This window comes from Diplotaxodon limnothrissa, linkage group LG6, assembly GCF_057381915.1.
Source record: "Diplotaxodon limnothrissa isolate DT_005_m linkage group LG6, D_limnothrissa_male_GT1.1, whole genome shotgun sequence".
Taxonomy (NCBI): Eukaryota; Metazoa; Chordata; class Actinopteri; order Cichliformes; family Cichlidae; genus Diplotaxodon; species Diplotaxodon limnothrissa.
This window is the reverse complement of record NC_140601.1, coordinates 22,769,855-22,788,154: the sequence shown is the minus strand read 5'-3', so window position 1 is coordinate 22,788,154 and position 18,300 is coordinate 22,769,855. Positions and strand designations below refer to the sequence as shown.

General features: G+C 39.5%; 1 protein-coding gene across 1 annotated transcript; it reads right to left on the bottom strand.

Annotated features, from left to right (window-relative positions):
• Positions 1-7,034: 7,034 nt before the first annotated feature.
• Positions 7,035-14,264, bottom strand: adra1d (adrenoceptor alpha 1D). Its single transcript, XM_085355935.1, has 2 exons — positions 13,310-14,264; positions 7,035-7,585 (listed from the first exon to the last, which is right to left on the bottom strand). The coding sequence occupies exons 1-2, from the start codon at positions 14,262-14,264 to the stop codon at positions 7,035-7,037; spliced, it is 1,506 nt and encodes a 501-aa protein (XP_085212061.1).
• Between the last annotated feature and the right edge of the window lie 4,036 nt (positions 14,265-18,300).

The following is an 18,300-nucleotide window of genomic DNA, read 5'->3' as shown; positions in this document are numbered from 1 at the left end:
ATTTTTGAGACCTTGTAAAATGGAAAATGTCACCGTGATGAGGGAATACTTCTTCAAATGTGTGCGCTTGTCTTTCCTAAGCTGTTTAAGCGAGTTCCGTAAGTGAGCTTTCAAAATAAACTCAGGAGACTATGGCAACAGAACCTTGCCTTTCAGTGACATCACCGACTGCCAGTAAAAGTGTTCCTAAGTAGTTTAAAGAAAAACACTGTGGCAGACAAAGCCATAATAATTCATATAATTTAATGAGAAGTCGATATACCTACCTATAAATGTTGTTTTTTAAATTGTGCATTTATTTTTTTATATAGTGTAACTACTGGACCTTATTTCTCTTTTTAAATCTAGAGGCAACCACGTTTTTGAGGTTGTATCACCTTTCCATTTTCTATTAAAGTACATTAATTCATGTGTACTTTGTTTTCTAAAATAAAAACATCATAGTTACCCAATACCCCGTTGTTGTGTGAATAGCTATGGGTTAACTAGCTATTGGTGTTAACTAGCTGTAAAGCTGCTGGTCATGATATCGGTTTGGATGTGTGATGAGAGGGAAACATGAAGATGAAACCAGGAGATGTCCTTACAGAATCATCAGAGCTGAACAGGTGATGGAGAAACAGGTTTACCTTTTAGGTGACATGAATGAGTTGAAGGGAAGTTATGAACTGTTTCTGAGTAATAAATAACACCAGGATCCTTTTTTATGTAGCTGACAGCTGGTAACTGTGCAGGGGCGGGTCTAGCAAAGTGTTGCCAGGGGGCCAGGTAGGGCATTAACAGGGAGAGGTGGGGCACAAAGAAATACTTTTCTTTCTTATTCTCATTTAAAATATCTCGCTTTTATTAAATAATTATCTAAATCTTACAACCAAAGTTTTTATCTGACGTAAAATGTATAGAAATCATACATATACCAACAAGACTGACTACAGGCCTGTATCCAACTTACCATTTTTAAGTAAAGTCTTAGAAAAACTTGTTTTTACTCAGATTACTGATTTTCTCAATGATAGACAGATCCTGGAAATATTCCAGTCTGGATTTAGGGTGAACCACAGCACAGAGACGGCTCTCCTAAAGGTTTTAAATGATCTTAGATGTAACTGGGACTCCCAAAAGCTCTCAGTCCTGGTGCTACTGGATCTAAGCGCAGCCTTTGATACAGTAGACCACGCTATTCTTTTAAACAGACTGAAACACATGGTGGGCCTCTCTGGTGCTGTACACAGCTGGTTCACTTCCTATCTCTCTGACAGAACTTTTATGGTGAGTATGGATACATGCTCCTCTAAGATCCATAAAATGACATGTGGTGTGCCTCAAGGGTCGGTTCTAGGCCCTGTACTTTTTAATTTGTATATGCTCCCTCTCGGCGGTGTCATCAGGAGGCATGGAGTGAACTTCCACAGTTACGCTGATGACACGCAGCTGTACATCTCCGTGTCTCCTGATGACACCAGACAAATGGATGCCCTCTTTAACTGTATCTTGGATATAAGATCTTGGATGGCAGAAAACTTTTTACAGCTTAACCAGGACAAAACTGAAGTTTTGATTGTCGGTCCTGAGGCTCAGAGAGAGAAACTCTTGTCTAAATTAGAGGCATTTTCACTATGTCCTTCGCTACAAGTGAAAAACCTGGGTGTTATTTTTGACTCTGAGCTTGGTTTTATCCCACATATTAAACATGTAACCAAAATTGGATTTTATCATCTAAAAAATATAGCCAGAGTCCGCCCTATTCTCTCTCGGGCCAACACGGAGATGCTGATGCATGCTTTCATTACCAGTCGCATTGATTACTGTAATGCCCTGCTCTCTGGTCTTCCTAAGAAGAATATTTCAACTTTACAACTCTTGCAAAACTCGGCAGCTCGTGTGCTGACGAAGACCAGAGGGCGGGCCCACATTACACCGGTTTTAGAATCGCTGCACTGGCTCCCCGTGTGTTTCAGGATCGATTTTAAAGTTCTTTTACTGGTTTTTAAATGTCTTAATGGTCTTGGGCCTTCTTATCTCTCAGATCTGCTTTTACCATACGAACCCTCGCGGACCCTGAGGTCCTCTGGTACTGGCCTTTTGATTGTCCCTAAAGTCAGGACACATACTCACGGAGAGGCAGCTTTTCAGTGGTATGGTCCTCGTCTGTGGAACAGCCTGCCGGAGGAGCTCAGGGCCACAGAGAACGTACATGTTTTTAAGAACAGGCTCAAGACCCACCTTTTTAATTTAGCTTTTACTTAGCGTTTATTTATTTTATGCTTATTTATTCTATCCTGTTATTCTATTATTAATTTAGGATTTACCTAATATTTGTTTGATTTTATTCTTATTCATTTTTTAATCTTCTTATTCTATTTATATTTATATTGTATCCTGTTCTTATTTATTTTATCATTTTACCCTATATATATTGTATTGCGTCATATCTCCAGTGTTTCCTCGGAGGGCGCTCTCTGCACCGGGGCTGTTATTGACCGTGGCTGCTGGGTCTCTCGGGTCCTCTCAGCCTGGCTGGGGGGCTCCTTTGCCTCCCTCCTGCTGTGTGCCCAGCCTGGAGGCTGCGGTCTGTGACCGGCTCCCGGTGCAGACGGCTCCCTGTTATAGTGTTTCCTCACTTGGCTCATGCGAGCCCAGCCCAATTTTTACTCTTTAAGTGTGCGCGTGTGTGTATGTGTGTGTGGGTGGGGGGATATATGTGTATTGAGAGTGTGGGGAGTGAGTTGGAGGGTGGGGTGGGCTGCTTTTAACTATGTAAAGCACTTTGTGCTACATTTTCTCTGTATGAAAAGTGCTTTATAAATAAAGATTGATTGATTGATTGATTGAAGACTGTACATCACTGTCACAACAGCATTTGTTTTCATTCAAAGGCTTTATGGCTTTAATACCTGGTGGGCCGGTCTGTAGTCAAAATGCCCGATTTTCTGTCCCAATCCAGCCCTGCATGTTAATACTGGCAGTGTCACCATGCCAGCTGACTGGATTTCATCATCAGCCAGTGTTGTTCTTTATCAATATTACCAAAGTTTACCATAAGGCAGCAGAGAAAGTATTTACTTGCTTTCAGGTTTTATTCAAATGTTAGTCTTTTCAGTTGTTTCCCCACTTTTTTCCTGTTTCAAAATCAAACACCAGTTTGTGAGAAGATTATCTTCTTTTTTTAACAGGCAGATAAAGTTTTGCATTGGAACTGGCTAATTTGTCAATTGTTTGTTACAAATGTTCATATTTTAATATTCAAAAATGTTTTTGCCCAAAACATATGTGCACTACATGTCAGTAAAAATACTATGCAAATATTGCTGTCCTTGAATGCTGAGTAAACATTGACAAAGCACTGATTGTATCTCTTGTACTTTATCAACGCAGTATCTAAAAACTTTGCACCGTAGTGGTTAAAATCTCATTCTAATAAGAGTTAAAAGTGCATTCAGTTATTAGGTTTATAGGGTTATTGAATTATGGTTAATGGTTGGTAGAATTTTTTTTTAAACATTATCTGCCAATTACATCTGCCACCCTTCTCCAAATCTGTGCCCCTACCTGGCCCCCCCCAACAAAAATTTTCTCGACACGCCACTGTGTGTCAGGTCTTTGTTGGGTGGCTTTTTTTTTTTATTAAGGTCTTTTTTTATTGAACAAAAATTATATTTAACAAATATTGCAGCAGTATTAATAAACAGTTTTTCTTCTTTTCCCCCCATACCTATCCAAAACAATGCAACCAAGGCGCAGCCAGTTATGCTGGATGGGTTTTTTTTATGTCTGCTTCTTAAGGACATGACTTTCAGATAAATTTCTTTTTTTATACACCATTTGTCCAGTTTCCTCACATTTCTTTTAAAAACACACTACACACCATGCTGACATGTGCGACGTTTTAGGCAAATAGCCCCACTGACTCACTTCATTGATGTAAAATATTATTTTATATCTGCCAAACTCTGTCATCGTTACTATTTTTTGTAAACTCACCTACAAAATTGGAAACAAAAGATATGTGTACCGCTGGTAATAAAGCACCTAAAGATATAATAAAATTATCTCTGGTTCTTTGCTAAATTGTCTTTTATGTGTAAACCCAACACTGGTTCATCCTGTGAATTAGGTGCCTTTTTGTACTTGAATGATTCATAGGTCATTGCAGAGTGATTTATAGCTGTCAGCCTGTGTTTGTTATCTTTGGCATTTTTTGTAGATTCAGCTAAAATGGGAATGGGAATACATGTTGTGTTGTTTTTGATAGGCTCCTATTAACAAAGTCAAGTCCAGTTTAAGAAATTGCAAGAAACGTTTATATGACCACATAAAACAGGGGTGTCCAAACTGCGGCCCGCGGTCCATTTTTAATTGGCCCGCAAGTAATTTTATGAATAGAATAGAATATGGCCCGCACTTTGGCCCGAACTTTTGGTTGAGTGTATTGCACTTCTTAGTTTTAACACCAGGGGGAGCTGCTGTTAATCAAGGCAGTTGCTCCACCAAAAAGGTCAATCACAGAAGAAATTTACCCCCAAGTTACTAAACATGGCAGAACCAAAGAAGCGAAAGGTAGAAAGTGAGTGCAGAAAATTTCAGACACGGTGGGAGAGTGAATATTTCTTCAAAGAATTCAAGGGGAAGTGTGTCTGTTTGATCTGCACTGAAACTGCGGCAATTATGAAAGAGTATAATGTACCACGTCATTATGAAACCAAACATCAGGCCTATGCATCCTACATTGGTGCTGAGCGAGAGCAGAAATTAAAGCAAAGGGTAGCTCTCCTGCAAGGTCAGCAACAGTATTTTTTTCGTGCTCAAATTATCCAGGAAAAGGCTCCAATAGCCGGCTATGAGGTCGCCCAACTCATCGCAAGACATGTCAAGGCTTTTTCAGATGGAGACCTCATAAAACACGGCCTCGTTAAAGTCACCGAAATAATGTGCAGGACTTCACCAACGTCAGCGTGTCCAGAAATCCAGTTGTGCGACGCACTGAAGACTCGTCAGCCAACATTAAACTGCAACTGTCTGATAAAGCTGTGCTTTTGATTTTTACTCCATGGCATGAGATGAGAGCACCGATGCCACAGACACCGCACAGCTGCTAATTTTTTGCGGGGAATGGACGAGAGCACGAGCGCTTTAGGTGAGTAAAAAATATATTCCACAGTACCCGTGGGTTAATAAGCATGCATGTGCAGGTACACATGCTTCAAATATCTATAATGCGCATCAATTCTGTCACTACCCTGCTTTTGCGCACCACTTTCTTTATATGCACAGCGCACGCACACGTAGTCAGCTGATCTCATCTGATGCAGATCTACTCCTTGATCAAGTGACATTTGTCCGGATTTTTAGCACGAGTGGCGTCGGATCAGCACAGCAGCTGATTTACGGCCCGATTTACATACCCAGCGCAGCTGATACCAGAATAATTTACTAAAATTATATGGACTCCTGTTATTAAGTCCAGTTCAGTCTGTTAATGTTGATAATCGTTTCAAACGGACGTAGATGTTTTGCTAAGCCTAATAACTTAAATAACAAACTTGAAATGTACCCGTCCCATTTTCCCCTTTATTGTTTTTTTCTCTGTACTGCAAATCTTCTGTCTAAGAAGAAATCTGAGGCTGCTGTTCTGAGAATGAGCTACCAAAGCTTTTTCTGATTAAATCAATAAAGATTAATTTAGGGAAAGCTGTGATGAAGGCAGTTTTGTCTTTAATTATATTCAACAATATAACACATTTGACCACTTTTAAGTGATTTTTCTAACTTTAATACAGTAAAGTTAAGGTTATATACCTAATTTCTAGTAAGGCTTCTAACAGGAATCAACTGTGGTTTATTGGTCTTCATGGAGTTGTTCCCTTTCTCTCTATCAATGTGCACTGCCTCCAATTCCAGATTTATGAAAGTGTGTTTGTGCTTTCCTGAAATCTTTTTGTATTTCTTTTTCTTTTTGTAATTTGTACTTCTCAGTCAGTAGACATATTCTTACTGCTGTTCTGACCGCTTTCATTAAATGCAGGTGTTAATTTATTTCCAACAGATTCACTTCTACTAAAAACAAGTCATCCCAAAAGCATTTAGCTTTACTTAAAGATGAATAGGTGCACAAGGTAAAACAACCAAAGCAACAGTGACATCTTCTGGATGAAGGAGATATTTTTCTTTAATCATGAATCAAATAACGTAACGTAACTGGAAGGCATAAAACAATAAAGAAATTATTGTCTCCACATTTTTTCCTCTCCTACATTTTTTGCCTTTCATCTGATAAACATAAACCCCCCACCAAAAAAACACAACTTGACATTACTGTTCACTTGGCAACGTTGGCCACTCGTCTTTACAATGCCTTGTCAAAAAAAGAAACAGAGGCGCAGATTAATGATCATAATTCAATATGAAATTTTACATTTGATTAAACTGTGGCACCAACACAAAAATGCACTTGTGATTTTACTTTCGCGGAGATTGAAAACTTAGTTTCAGTACAGGTATTTGTTCTTTTGCTTCTTTGTCTTTTGTTAAATCACAAAACATGCCAACCAAACCATTTACTCTCAGTCTTTATCACACAGTGTGAGCTGGCTAACATTTAAAGACATCAAAACTGCCTGATACAAAACTGTAAGAAAAACATACAACAATACTAATTATCCAGCCTTATGTTAACTGTCTTTCCCAAAATATTACATTCTTAAAACTTGCCAGCTGTCAGCTGTAGGCTATGAAATCTTCACATCCAGTGCCTTCAAGCGAAAAAGTATTAAGTCCCAACTTACTGCTTATTTCGCACCCATGTCCCAAATGTGTCATTGAGCAGTTCGCTAGAAGTTTCATCCAAATAAACATGGTGGGACCCATGTGATTGGGATAAGGGTTTCTTTTTTTTGCCTGTTTGTGCAAGGATCAACCCATTATTCTCAGCTTTAATCGTGCCTTGATTCTTTGATATTATGCATTATCACAGTCTTTCTTACATGTCGGTCCAATATGGCCCTTTGAAAATAAATAAAAGCCTCTTTGGTGACCGTCTAAATGTCAGTCTCTTTCAGGCCATAGCATTCTGCCAGATCATAAAACTGATAGCTACTCTGCTCACAAGAGTTGTAAATCCCCATAGACACCGTGTCCACCGTTTCAATTCGACCAACAGCAGGTGTGTTGCATTTTCCCGTCCCTCCCTTAATTTTATTTGACAGATTATTTACTTTCTCTTTGAGCTGGAAGGAGGACTTTCGCAGTGGTGGAAACAGACTCCATCTCTTGAAACCTAGTGCATGTCCTTTTCTTGTGTGTAGCAAAGAGCTGCCGCAGGATTCGTGCACAGCGTAGCCAGGCTTATAATCGCCTCTCTGATCCCTTGTCATTCCCTTGACAGCAGTCCGCCATCTCTGGTCATAGAAGCGGCGAAGGACCCTACGTTTCTGGTAACACTGGCACTTGAGGAGCCTGGTGAAAGCCCGCTGGAACTCTTTACTGGAGCAGGGGTAGATAATGGGGTTGATGCAGCTGTTGAAGTATCCCAACCAAAAGATCACCTTGAACACAGTTTCAGACGGTTTTAGTGCCGGGAAGAAGGAACCTGAAAGGAGATGAAGCCATCAGGAAGATGTGTGAGTTACCATAAAGTAAATGAACAATATAGAACAAATATTTTCGCAAATATCCTACAAAGAGCCGCTGAAGATAAACGTTAGTACTGTCAGAGAATTTGTACACATGCAAAATATATAAATTTAATAAATATGAATGATTTTTACAGTTTGATGCTGTATGTCATTTTGTCAGTCAGGTTGGATACTAAATAATAATAGGTAAGTAATAATAAAGCAAAATAATTATATGGAATAATCTTAATTTAACAAAGATATATATATATACTGCAAGAAATGCACACGTCTATGCACAGCTGTGATGTACTATTATGTTATGTGTATATGTATTTGCACTCTGACGGCAGGATCTTTTTAATGATATCTGATATCCCAGAAATCCATTTTTTTTTTCTGCTTAGTACTGCACAGAGGCTTGTGTGTAATGCTCAGAGTTCATGCTCTGACATTACTGACCACTAAACAGAAAGAATGCACTTATATTAAAAGAAGTGGATGATGAAACAAAGTTGAGACTTTCTTCATAGTCTCATTTTTCTTTCATCACTACCCACCCAAATTCACTCAGGATTAAAGACTAAGATTAATAAATTAATAAGAGGAAGGGATGTTCTTTTTTTGAATTATGTCCCTAAAATGACATCACCTTTAGAGGCAGGCAGCAAGTGATTCACTGCTCTGACGCACAGCCAAAACACCATGACAACAGGTATATTTTTTATGTATTTGTTTTATTGCTTCTGGGATGGCAATCTTTTTTAATTTGTGTATTTTGTATATTAGTGTGTTTTGTTTTACGCTTTTCTAAAGCTTAAACTCAACATAAGGCCACCAACAGCTAAGATATACAGACACTGAAAAACTTGAAACCTTAAAAGTGAGGGGATGGAGGCGCCCTGCTATGCTGTGTGGATGTTGGGCAAAGGCATTTTGTTGGCATAGTTGATTTTTGTCCACTTGTGCCCTCAGATTCATTGCAAAAAAACACAGCTGCTCATAATGATCACCTTTATTTGTTCCAGTATGACCATTCCTCCATCAATAAAGTTTGTCTGAATGTTTTGACAAGAAAACAATGTGAATTGTATCTGTGCAAGCTCTCGGCCAGCCAGATCAAGATAGTCTTGGGAGCTTGAAAACGAAGGTAGCTGGATTTAATTAGGTTTGTGAAGATCTTGTCCAGTTCTAAAAACAAATGTTGGCAAGCCCCAGATATTTAACCTCCAGTGGGGGTTGTGGCCTTTGGAGATGGTGCTGAGGGTCATGAGGTCATTACTTGAGCTGAGGTGTGAAAAAAGGCGTGGGTCATTGCCATACTGGGGGTCAAGCGTGAAACTAATATGAGACCTTGCCCCACCCTGTGAGGTGATCTTCTGAGGTCAGCTGAAGCAAGGTGTGAATGGGGGTTGAAATGCCTGGGAGGGGATCTCAAGAATGCATTGGAGTTGGCTGACAGTGGGAGAGTATAGCCAAAGAAACTGAACACTTATGAGAGATTTTAAACAATTTATCACCACGGTCAAATGAAGGAATACCTGTTGTCAAAATTGTTTTTGTACTCAGGTATACTGCCAGTGGTCTGCAAAGTCTATTTCAAAGAGTGATATAGTTTTATTCTGGAAAAACATGGCCGCCCAACAACTTATTAAGACACTCAATAAGTTATATGGTTCAAGTATAACCACTGAAAAACTATTTGGCTACTTTACGCTCTGGTCAAATAAGATCTTCAGCTTCACTGACAGAAAAAACCAAAACCAAATAAAGACGACTGCATATGGACTCTAAGCCCCTGTCCACACATACTTGGATATTCTGGAAGACATAAATTTTCTTTGCATTTGTGACCTTTCCTCTACTTTTAAACAGCATTTTAGGCCACTGAAAATGGGCCTTTTGAAAACCTCTTCCAGCCTGAAGATTTTCAACAACGACGTTTCTGTATTAATATGTCAACAAGGAAAGCAAGGATGTTATCTTGGAACATCAAAGATGTGCGCCTGTATTTCAGTTTTTGATGTCAGACTGCTTGGTTTTGCTGTTTTTTCATGTGTTTTCACATTGATGGAGATTTTGAAAACAAAAGTGGAAAATCCCTGTATTAAAACGTACCTGTGTACAAATAGAGGATGCCCTCTGCACTTACTCACTTAGTTTCATCATAATATCTAAAACATTTTTCTGGACTTTGTTCTTTGGACTTCTGTCAGAATAATTGAGTGCTTCCCCTTTTTGTACACATTTCTAACTACTATGATTCATTTATGGTATGATATTAATGACCAAATGACATATTATCATAATACAAAACTGCAAATATTACAGACTGTAGCAATAGTAAATGTTTACTAGTAGTTAACATTAGTTGTAAAATTTTAGATTTTCTGATTGCTTGTCTCCCGTTACTTTCCTGCTTAATCAAATCTGCTTGTGAATCACGCCCGGAGTCCACAACTAATTTAAATATTTTAAAATGGGTCACCACAATAACGACTATCACAAGAGGGGCTAATAATAAGGTGTAGCTGAGTATTTACAGCAGCATGACTGTGTGTATGTGGTTAATACAATACTTTCATGATGATGAAGGGGCCAGTCACACAGCATAACAATGGGTTTTGTTAATGTGTTACTGAGGTGTTTTAACAGACTTTGGACAGTAGAGGTTTCTAGCTCAGATAATTTATTGGTCAGAATCGCAGACAGTAAAAGTAGCTAATGTTGTGTCACGTTTTGAAGACCTGAGATGAGCATTTACCCCATCGCTATCTTGGTTGCAAAAAAAAATGTATGTGACTAAGATTGGTGGGTCTGACTGGTAAACCACATGCCTAATGACATGCAGTTTTTGTTGTTAGCCAATAAATATGTAGTCTCATACCACAAATTAGCTACAATTTTTAAAAATGGCATGACCAAGAATTATGAAACAATTACAAAATATTTTTTAATCCAAAATGAGTGACTGAGTCCATAAACTCAACAAGAAACTCTTTACAGACGTCAAATCAGAACAATGTCCTCACATGGTTTTCAGTAGGACCAGAAGTCCTTTTGCAACCACAACTATCGCCACCTGTTGGCCTTCAGAGAGACTGCAGATTTTTTGTGCACTTCCTCATTTACAACAACCAATTTCAGTCTATTAAACAATAGTGGGTGAACATATTTAAAATCAGTTGTGCATTTTTGAAAAACAAAAAAAAAGCATTTTCTGCTAAGCCTGAAAGAAGAACTAGTTAATTATACCACCTCAGTGGTCGTGGTTGGCTTTTACAGAGGGAAAGAAACGGCCTTAAACAGAAATCTGACAGGCCATTCCTCTTTATTTCCTCAGTTTCTGGCAATATAAAATGGGTCTGGTGTGCTAATATAGGTTGAAACGAGTCAGAGGATTCCATCTAGATTTGGATCATCACACAGAAAAGTCCTGATTGGTATAAGATGAGCTGAACGTACAGCTCTGCCTTTCGGCAAAAAGTTACCTATTAATGTCTGTCTCTGCGATGGACCAACATCACCCGTGTCTGACTGACCGAGTGTAGGTTAGCAAGCGGTGCTAAGGCAACACACTCATCTGTGAGTGGTTTGGGAAATAAAAGGCAGCCACCCATGGGGATAATTTGACAGTGTAGAACTTTATTGATCCCTGGTGGAACTTAATGTTTAAAAATACTTCCTTTGAGGAGGCCTGAGGTCATCTCTCAAAGGGTTTTTGCAAACCAGATGGCTTACAGCACGATGACTAGATTCTTAGAGTTCAGAGTTTTACTATGCTTTAAAAACCAAATTGCAGGTCATCCATTAATCTACAGCAGACGTTAGTTTAGATATTAGTGTTTTGATAGTCTGACTTCCTTTATCATGCAAATTAGAGACCTTTCTGACATTCACCAGGTATCATAAATAAAAAATAAAACAACTCAAGATAACACCAGACAAAATTAATGATCCCTTTTGGCTGAACTGCCTTTGAATGCAGATTTTTAGTGTCACCATTTTAGATTTAAGAGTCTGTATGACCTTTCCTAAAAGCAATAACGTGATCACAAAGTCAAATTATTACAATCATTACAGTAATGTTAATTAAAACTATTATTAGAGACTGCCTTGAGGTGCACAAATTGATTAATAATGTGTGTAATGAAATGTGTACTGACTTTTAACATTTTAAACCTTTAAATCTCATTCCTGTCATTTTTAATCACATGCTGAGGATGGAGTTTGTCTGATTTAGGCATACAAATAAACGTGCCCCTTTCTTTCCCATTAAGTGAATAAAATGATAAGTAGCACCAATTTCATTTCATGCACCCCGTGTGTCCCTAATAATTCCAGTCTGTAAAAGGAGAGGTGCAGCAAGAATCAGAGTGCTGTGTTAGTGCTTTGCCCAGTAAGATACTGGCCATTTGTTCTCAATGGCTCTCGCAATCAATTATGTGAAATATATGCAAAATGAAAATCTGTGGTGCCACCATTAACATGTGGCACCAGAGCTCTATTAGTCTAAGCGAATCTAGCCTGAATCCTGCTACGTAGGCACTCTTTATTTATTCAGTTTTGCATTTCAGTCATTCTTTTTGTTGCTAATACCCATATTGCCTCTGTTTGTGTTTTAAGGTGTGCCTTTATGTCCAGTTTTGTCTTTAAATTTAAAGCTATTTCCATTTGATTCCACTGTAAAATGTGCTCGTTCGGTTTGATTTATGTGTTGTCATAAAGACTGAATTGGTCACCCTCAGTGGAGGGCCTTTTCAACCATCTGCAGGGGAATAGAAGATCTCTTTGCCTGATTTGAATCTTACATCCCACTCTCTTAGTACCGTAGTCAACTTAATGAATATGCTCAACAATAAAACATAAATGTTTATTCTTGAAAATCATGCCTGTCTGAGTTTTTACCAAGGTAAGTAGCCGCTGGAACTGGTCATCAGTGAAGAATGTCAGTCTGTTATGACTGCTCTTTGAAAAATGTGATATTAGCCATGTGAAGGAATAATTACAGTCATGAAAAAATTACAGGCATGAAAACAAACCACTTTAATGGTCATGTTGCAGAGCTGACCTTTCCTGACAAAAGAATTGGTTTTTGTAGCATTATAGCATCTTAATTTTGATCACTTCCTGGCATAGCTCCCAAAATAAGCTGCGCATGCAATCCAGACCACGCAATTTTCTTATTTTGTTAGGCCAAACGCCAATTTTACAGAGTTTATTAACAGTGTGAAAGGGTTTTCTTAAATTAAAATTCACGGAATTTCATACGTTTAGGTTTCCTTTGCGACCAGAATTTCGAGTCTTTTATAAAAGTCTGCGCAGCTGTCAAGAGGAGCCTCTTAGACGCAAACGTTTTCAATCACAGCGTCAATTTCTTATACTGAACACGACCCATTTATTCAGAACGCTTTATTTTGGACCGATGTGCATCTCACACATGATCAGTTCAGGAGTAAAATCATAAATCATAGCAGGCCCGAAACAGGCGTGTTTGTTGCTCTTAAAGATAGAAACTTTTTTAAAGCGCATTTAGGAGAGGAACATTTATAAGAAGTCATATTCTCCGTCTTTGGCAGGAGTCTGGTGGAAATGCAACAGACTGAATCCTATTTTACGCAGGACCCAGCTCATGACCCAGCATGAAATGCTGAGAAACGGTTATATAAAAATAAAAGAGATCGATAAATAAAACATACCCATTGGCAGAAAGAAGAAAAAGGGCAGCCAGCAGAGGATGAACATCCCCACCACTATGGCCAGGGTTTTCGCAGCCTTTTTCTCCCTGGAGAACTTCATCAGCCGCACGGAGAGCGAACTTCGAAACGGGTGGTTTTTGCTGCTTTTTGAGCTCGCCGGACGCGCGTCCTCCAGCACGCTGCGACAGTGTATCCGCAGGACCACTTCCATCGACTTATTTCTCTCGCGTTTGACTCCCGCTTCCAGGCTCCGAGTAGTCCTGCGGGCCACCACGTACACCCTAAAATACATGATGAGAATGACCATAAGCGGGAGGTAGAAAGAGAAAAGCGAGGAGAAGAGCGCGTATCCCGGCTCCTCTGTGATCCTGCAGATGCTTTCGTCCACAGGCGGCGGTTCCTTCCATCCCAGGAGCGGACCGACCGAGATCACAACAGATGATACCCACACTAGGACTAAAATAGCGACTGCCTTTCTCTCAGTCATAATACTTGGGTATTTAAGGCAGTATTTCACGCCGATATAACGGTCGATGGAGATCATACAGAGGCTGAGGATTGATGCCGTGCAGCAGAGCACATCCACCGCTGCCCAGATGTTACAGAAAACCCGGCCAAACACCCAGCATCCCAGCACCTCTAGAGATGCAGAGAAGGGCAGCACAATAATGCCCAACAGGAGGTCTGCTATGGCTAAGTTGACAATGAAGAAGTTGGTGACGGTCTGTAACTGTTTGTTGCACACCACAGACAGGATAACCAAAATATTCCCAACAATTGCCACCAAAATAAAAACGGAGAGAAAGATCCCAACTCCGACAACCTGTGAGTCCATTGTGAAGTTCCTGCATGTGGTAATGCTGTCATTTGGTAACATCTGGTCCGAAACAGATCCATTAAAAGAAGTGAAAAACAGCCCATGGTTGCTTTCGTTCCTCAAGTTAGAGTCTGTCATTTTGAAACGCCATAAAGAGAAGTAAGGGAGTAAGTTTTCTGAAGAAAGCAGTGTGACACGCGTCGTTCTCAGTCTCCTTTCATTCTGTCTTTCCAGTAAGGTTGCCAAGCAGCCGTTCACACTGTCAGTATTTATCACGGGTCAAGCGAAGGGAAAGTAAAAGGCAACAAAACTAAATAAAAATAAAAAATAAAACCGATGGGGAAAAAAGAAGCCCCTGCAAAAACTACATCCACAAAGACTGACTCGTGATTAGTGTTAAACTCACTTAAACGTGTATGTACACAATGTTTAATAAACTATAAAGTTTGGATGCCATTTTTAAAGATCATTAAAAAAAAACAAATTAGGTAAATGTAAAAATATTTCTTCCATGCGACGGGTTTCCACTGCTGGCATCCTTCATAACAAATCCCAGAGTCAGAGCTGGTACAGCAGGTCTGAACCTACTGCACAGCTCCACCCACACCGCAAAAAACATAACGATGGGCTCACAGTCTCCACCAGAGAGCGTATATGTGGTCACGAATTCTGCATGACCGCTGCATGTGTACAAGCCTTAAATGCTCCAGTGCTTTTTTATCACCAGGGTGATGATGATGCGCTTATGGGCAAATAAAGTTTGACCAAAGAAACAAACAAAACAAAGCAAAAGGACACGTGTTGGAGGTAGGGGGATAAAAGCTATGTTGTTTATTACTCACCGGTTATTACACACCAGAATAAGCCTCTCTTTCATGCCATAAGTGTAAAACAGTGGCACATCACTGAGATTATCCAAACTGCCACCAGGCACCGACAAACCATACTGACCCCGGTGTGAAAATCCGAGTGCCTTCAGGCAAAGCGGTAAAGCTTCCCAGTGGCACTGCAGCTGCTTTCTCCAGGCCTGGTGTGCATAGTTGAAGTAGAAAGATGGCCACTCTCAGAGGCCCATAATTACAGCTGAGACCTCTTCAGATTGGTTGGTTTCCACCTCTTTCTTCTTATTAGTTTGAGTGCTCGCAATAGGGCTAAGAGTCCGTACCCATGCTGGAGAAAGGCCATGTGTGTCTGCGTAGCTCAAAAAGCATTAGAGCTTTACCCCCACACCCCCAAAAGACCCTAATGATGATTACACACCAGATAACAAAATTGCTGGATGGATGGATAAAAACTGAAGAGACAACTTTTCTATTCTTAGATCCTTTGTGCTGCAAAAAAAGTGTCAAATTTACCTTAATAATAGAGCCAGTTAGTGAGTGTTGGTGAAAGTTCTCAATGCTTTTAAAATTTTTGCTTCTAAAATACATGTTCATAGAAAAAAAAACACACAAAAAAACAAGCTGTAAAATAGGTACGGCATGCTTCAGACATGACACATGCCCACCTGTCCCCTCATTTGACCCTACAACACTGAGGCACTGTACTTCCTGTTTTCATACTGAACAGTGGCTCTGGACCAAAATGTGAGGTATGCAGTGTCCAGTATGACGAGTTCAGTTCCATTCATTTCATTTTATGTATACAGCGCTAAATCACAACAACAGTCGCCTCAAGGCACTTTATATTATAAGGTAGACCCTACAATAACACAAATACAGAGGAAAACCCCAATAATTATTTGACCCTCTATGAGCGAGCACTTTGGCAACATTGGGAAGGAAAGGAAAGGACTAGTCAGAGTTTATAGCTGCTTCAAATTAGATTTCTTCTTTCTCAACGTCATCCCTGCACTCAGCTATAGTTTGAGCTAAGTAGCAGAAATGCTCACCAGAGTTAGTATCACCGTCACCATCAGAATTTATTTGAATTTGTTCACCATTTCCATGCTAAGGCATGAATGTGATCACAGAAAATATGGCGGTTGGCATTGAGCAGTGAGACTGACTGTCCATCAAACCAAGTAGCTGAGCAGTTTAGATAAAAAGCCCCAAAGCTATATTAGCAACTTGGGTCTAATATCGACTCAGGAGTCTGGCTACGGGCAGCAGCATTTCTGTTTCTAGTCACGGTGAGTCTGCTCAGCTGTCAGAGCACATCCTTTATTATTAAATTTATAAAAAAGAAAAGCTACAATCTCATCCAGCCCACCTGCTCCTCCTTATAAGAGAGCTAAATCCGCAGTCATGCAGAACCGACTTTAGACTGCACTAACGCAGGAGATATTTGGACGAGCCTGTTAGAGAATGTTTGAGGTAATGATACATGGGATGAACTGGAGGTCACTAAAAGTAATGTCCTTACCAACCCGCTCAAGATTTCCACTCAGAAAGTTGAAATAAGAGAATTTCACATCCACATTTGGACAAGTGGGTAAGATTTATAGTCCCTACTTTATGGAGTGAACCCACTATAGACAAATTTTTTATTCCTCACTAAATTCTCAAAGTTTAAATATTGATTATTGTGTTTGAAAGTCAGTATAGTGCATAAGTGCAGCTCTATTGATCTGATGTCATTGTTCGACCAACAAATTGGAGAATAAAGCCAACAGTCAAACCTCAGAGTTTTGTTTCATATTCAGTGTACAAACTGAAAAATTTACTTTGATTTTTTTTCACCCTTTTTTTTGTTCAGACTACAAAGGAATATATTTTACTGTCTGATACACAGTGCCAAAAGGTTTTGTTCACTTACAGTTGTAGTGGGAATTTTGCATTATGTGGCAAAAAACAAACAAATGTACTGCACGCAGAATGAGAGTTTGCTGTTTTTGTGTTTTCCTATTCAGTTTTATGTCATTTGAATTTTGTTTTTACTTATATAATGACATTTATTTTGTAAAGTGCCTCCAGACATTTAATATTGTAAGGCAGGGGTGTCAAACTCAAATACACAGTGGGCCAAAATTCAAAATTAGAACAAGGTCGCGGGCTAACATTAATATTTATTGAAAAATATCTTCCTCCAGATTTAAGAATGAATCTCTTCTTATGGACTCAAACAAGTTTTGCTGAAAAACTGAATGTGGAACAAGCAAAGCTTAATACTAAACAATGTATATATTAGCTGTATAATACCAGTAGGCCAGCTCTAATAGTAATTTGGTATGGCTTCGCGGGCCAAATGTAATTAGGCTGCGGGCCAAATTTGGCCCGCGGGCCAGAGTTTGACACCTATGTTGTAAGGCAAAGACGCTACACTATTTCAGAAAAAACTTTAACCATCACCAACCTGATTTCCTGTGAGTAAGCACTCGGCGACAGTGGGGACAGTAGTGGCTTCTAAAGACACAGCGCTTGCTGTGAGGGATAATCCTAACGTTTCCTGCTTCTCATTTTTTATGTGTATGTGATGATGCTTGATCTCTATAAATGTACTGTGAGTTATTGTGTGCGTTTCTGTGTTGTTCTCTCTACCCTGACTCAGGTACCGCCCTGCTTCCTGTGGAGCCAGTGGTTTGCGCTCATATCTCAGGAACGCAACTGATGATCAAAGTCAATTTTTCACAACCTCTGCCCTGCTCCACTCACCCTCAGAGGCTTTTGACCTCTATCAAAATTCCTGGTATTTCCTGTGATATCGTACTGTATGTTTCCAGTGAGAAAAATGCCATTGTAGCCTTTACAGCCTAAATCATTTCTTAAGCAGTCCGCCATCGACGTGTTAAAAGTAAAACATCACTTGTGTGATTTATCTATTTGTCTCTGCGTTGTACTGAATGTTTGAAATGATGTTTCAAGCTGTCAGAGACTGGAAGGACGAGTAATCTGTTGCCTGCTCATATCTTCGTTCCATTTGTTATGATGCTAACCCAGATTTTTGTACATTTAGACATTACACACGCACACAGACACACAAACACATTCCTCTTTCCTCTCAATATGGCAATCTGCACTAGACTTTGAATGTGTGCCATCTTATCAGTTCTCAGCAGAGTGCTTGGACTCAGTCGGCCACAAGTCATGCTTTGATTTCAGCTCATACACAACTGTTCAAAGGCTAAAATGTTTTAATAGGTCAAACGGTCAGAGGTTTGTTATACTGCTTCTCGAATTGCAAGTGTTTTATTAAAAAAAAAAAAAACATCATCAAAGACAATGCAGACTTTACA